This window comes from Lepisma saccharinum, chromosome 5 (genome assembly GCF_977018435.1).
Source record: "Lepisma saccharinum chromosome 5, izLepSacc3.1, whole genome shotgun sequence".
NCBI classification, from domain to species: domain Eukaryota; kingdom Metazoa; phylum Arthropoda; class Insecta; order Zygentoma; family Lepismatidae; genus Lepisma; species Lepisma saccharinum.
Genome location: NC_139233.1, coordinates 95157156 through 95160675, shown reverse-complemented (window position 1 = coordinate 95160675; position 3520 = coordinate 95157156). Strand labels below are relative to the sequence as shown.

General features: G+C 46.2%; 1 protein-coding gene across 1 annotated transcript; it reads right to left on the bottom strand.

The window, feature by feature from the left end:
- Positions 1 to 2148: 2148 nt before the first annotated feature.
- On the bottom strand, positions 2149 to 3222 carry LOC145988156 (uncharacterized). The gene has a single exon (XM_083122987.1). It carries the CDS (start codon positions 3220 to 3222, stop codon positions 2149 to 2151), a length of 1074 nt encoding a protein of 357 aa, XP_082979113.1.
- Positions 3223 to 3520: the final 298 nt, after the last annotated feature.

Here is a 3520-nt window from a genome sequence, read left to right as displayed (position 1 = left end):
GGAACACAGTCCATCCTTGGATGATTAAGAGATACTTTTTAATAAATATTCTTAGAAAATAAGTCTTCTTGGCATTATGTTTTAAACGTTTTCTTTTTGTTTAAAACATGTTTTTTTCGGTTCTGTTGAAAGGACTGTTTAAAACATTTACTCCCTCTGTCCCATAATTATAGTCCGGTATGCCAAAATGGTGGTACAGAAATGACAGACGAACAGGCAGATGGAAAGCACAATTTGTACTGGTCCTTGAGTAATAAAGTTGTATGACTCATTTACGTGTTTCATGTTCTTCTTCTGTATACTGTATCATGCCCAAGGCATGACTCGAATCCGGTACCCCGGGCGCCATAGTCCGATAGCCTAATCATTTCATGAAAAGGGCCCGAGTATGAAAGAAGCTGGAAAGAGCTTCTTTCAAGCAAATGCCACCTGCGATCTTCAGCGGATGTAAAAATCCGCTGATACGAATTCTTCCGGAATCGCAGGGAAGATACTGAAAACACAGTTTCACGCTGAAAGCACCGTTATTGAGAGACACGTCCTGTCAACGGCCGAAGTTCGAATTTCGTTTAAATAACTCGGGAGAATAATTCTTCCCCCAGTCGGTATCTGAAATCTATCGCGTGCACAGTCGGTGCCTCGGAATTATACAAGTTGTTGAAATAAGAAAGTTATGGCGCGAATAGTTGTTACCGAACGTTACAAAAGGAGTTTTATTTCAGTAGTGGTTCATCAGAGTTTCATCAACGAACCAGCGAGTCGATCGTCACTTCCAGATCTACAGGTAACGAACGTTCCTCTATCCTTGTCTTTCATTCTCTCACACCCCTGCCAGACCAGTCAATTGTAGTGTTTAAAGTTAATCGTGAGTGTAGTTCTTATTCCACGGGGCTAGCCCCCTTGCTTGGTTAAGTGAAGACGTAGCTTTCCAGAGTTATACCCCGTCATACGATACACCTCTCGCAGCCAAATAGCTTCGATGGAATGGTAACACGCCTGCCGTTGGAGGGGGGCGGGGGCTTGGCTGCCATCCCCCTGTGGATTCTCTAAAATGCGAATTATACTGCCAAGGGTTTCATCAGCGCGCTGATGAGAGGCAATATCAATGGTTTTATCCTGCATGAATAAAATCTTGGTCTCTTCCAGTTCTGGCGCGTCGTCGGTCGGTTCGATACCAGTATCCCGGGACAAGGGGTCCGCCGGATTTTGAGTACCGCGGCAATGGGAAACTGTAAAAAAATATTCACCTATCGATGAGGACCAACGTAAGAGTTTAGGGGAGAGAGATTTAGCGGTGCGCAGATACGTTATACTTTTGTTATCGGTCAACAAAAAGAAGTGGCGTCCTAAAAGATAGAACCTGAAGCTCTTTAACGTATAAAGAATGGCCAGCAGTTCAAGTTCAATGATACCGAGCCTAGTCTCGTGATCTTTCAATTTTCGTGAGCAATACGCACAAGGGAGCCACGCTCCTTCAGAGTTTTGTTGCATCAATATCCCGGAAATCGCGGTAGTCGATGCATCAGTATAAACCCGAACTTCTTTGTCAGGCTTATACGGCAAGAGAACGGGGCCCGTAATAAGAGCCTTTTTTAATGCTTCAAAGGCGTCTTGTTGTTCCTTTTCCCATTGAAAACGCTTATTCTTTCCTACCAAAGCCTGAAGCGGTGCGGCAATGTCCGAGTAGTTTTTAATATACCGCTGGACGTAGAAAGTGAGACCCAAAAAGCGGCGCACCTGACGCACGGTTTTGGGCTGGATATAATGTGTAATAGAGTCGATAATCTTATCCGATATAGAATAACCGAAACGGCCAACTCGGTTCCCGAGGGCGATGATCTGGCTATAACCGAAGGAACATTTAGAAGGGTTAAGTTTCAAACCGGCCGCCTCTAAACACTTGAACAGTTGTTCGAGGGAGGTCAATAAGACCGAGAACTCGTCGGCAAAACAGTAGAGATCATCCATGTAGGAGGCGAACGTGGAAGGATCCATTTGTGCACAAGCCAGGTGAATCGACCTTGTTAATCCGGCAGGACTGGTGCTGGCGCCCTTTGCAGCAAAATTGAGTTCAAAATGGCCTTTTCCTGGCACTGTGAATGCCGTATACGGCTTGCTGTCTTCCGACAGGGGTAACTGAAAATACGACTAGTGCAAATCAAGATTACAATAGAATCGTTTGCCGCCCATTTGATATAGAGTCTCATTGAGATCGTTCATACCAATCGCATCAAAGATGATGTTCGAGTTCAGTGCACGAAGATCCTGCACCATGCGGTATTTCCCGTTATTTTTGCGCACGAGAAACACAGGCGAGTTGTAAGGGGACGTAGATTCCCGGATGACCCCTTGCCGTAACAGGGAGTCGATTTGCTCATGCATTTCTTTTCTCAAATGAATGGGCACCGGGTACGGCCTTGACCGGAAAACAACATCGTCTTTCAAGCGAATGCGGTGTCCGTAATTTGTAGCTCGACCAACGTCAGTTTCGGACCAAGAAAAAACGTTGGAATATTTATTCAAGAGCTGCAACAATTGTTGTTTTTGTACGGGCGGAAGGTCGGGATATATGTCGAACTGCTTGTCAACCGGAGATGCGTGACTTGCACCTTCAGTTTCTGTCGTGACATTCACCTGAGCCGGGGTGGGAAATATTCCGGCGGTGTCACACGCCCTGTCCCCGTTCGGGTCGGCCGGGGCGACCGGGATTTTCCAAGCGTCAGCCGAACCAAGACGCTGGCCTTTGGGAATGGTAATCTTGTGCGTCAATGGATTGCTAATCCAGAGAAGGTTGGTCTGTGCATTTAAAATAGCCCGGGGTATTAATAAACCAAATTTCTGTTGAAACGGCACGTCAGGTTCCAATAACGTGTCAGTATCTGCAATACCATTCACCAAGCGCACGGGAATACAAAGGTGAGAACGAGGTTTCACTATTATCTTCCTCGCCGCGACAAATTCGGGAGTGAAATTAGCCTTTATCATGTGCGCGAGCTTGATAGACACGTCGAACGCCCTGTGGGTAGTGGCCCTAAGAGTAGATTTTACTGGATATCCAAAACGATATAGGGTGAGACGATTTGTGCGGAAGTCCAAAGTAGCCCGCTGATTACTTAAAAAGTCGTTCCCCAGAATTGCACCCTGTTCAAACGTCGGAAGAATGCGAAAGGGGTGGCGGAATGTAAATCCATCTACGAAAAACGTTAAAAGCGCGATCTCCATTACCGCAAGGGGTGTGCTTGACACACCCTGTATGAGAGTGGGAATCTGAAAACGTGGTGCACTTGCTGAAACGTCCTTGGCACCAATTACTGAAATCATAGAACCTGTATCAAGAATGAAATTATACGGTTTACCGGCCTGCAATACGCTAATAGATACCAACTCTGCGTTTGGGAACATCTGAACGGATAGACACGTTGACACGTCTCTTCTCCCGGTCGCTAGTGGCTGTTTTAAATTATTTTCCCTGGCCTGCCAAGCATCGGCCATGCGATGGGGGTAAGAACCTCGAGAACAC

Coding starts and splice junctions, on each gene's coding strand:
- LOC145988156 (XM_083122987.1), bottom strand. CDS start 3,222: ATGGAGATCGCGCTTTTAACGTTTTTCGTAGATGGATTTACATTCCGC.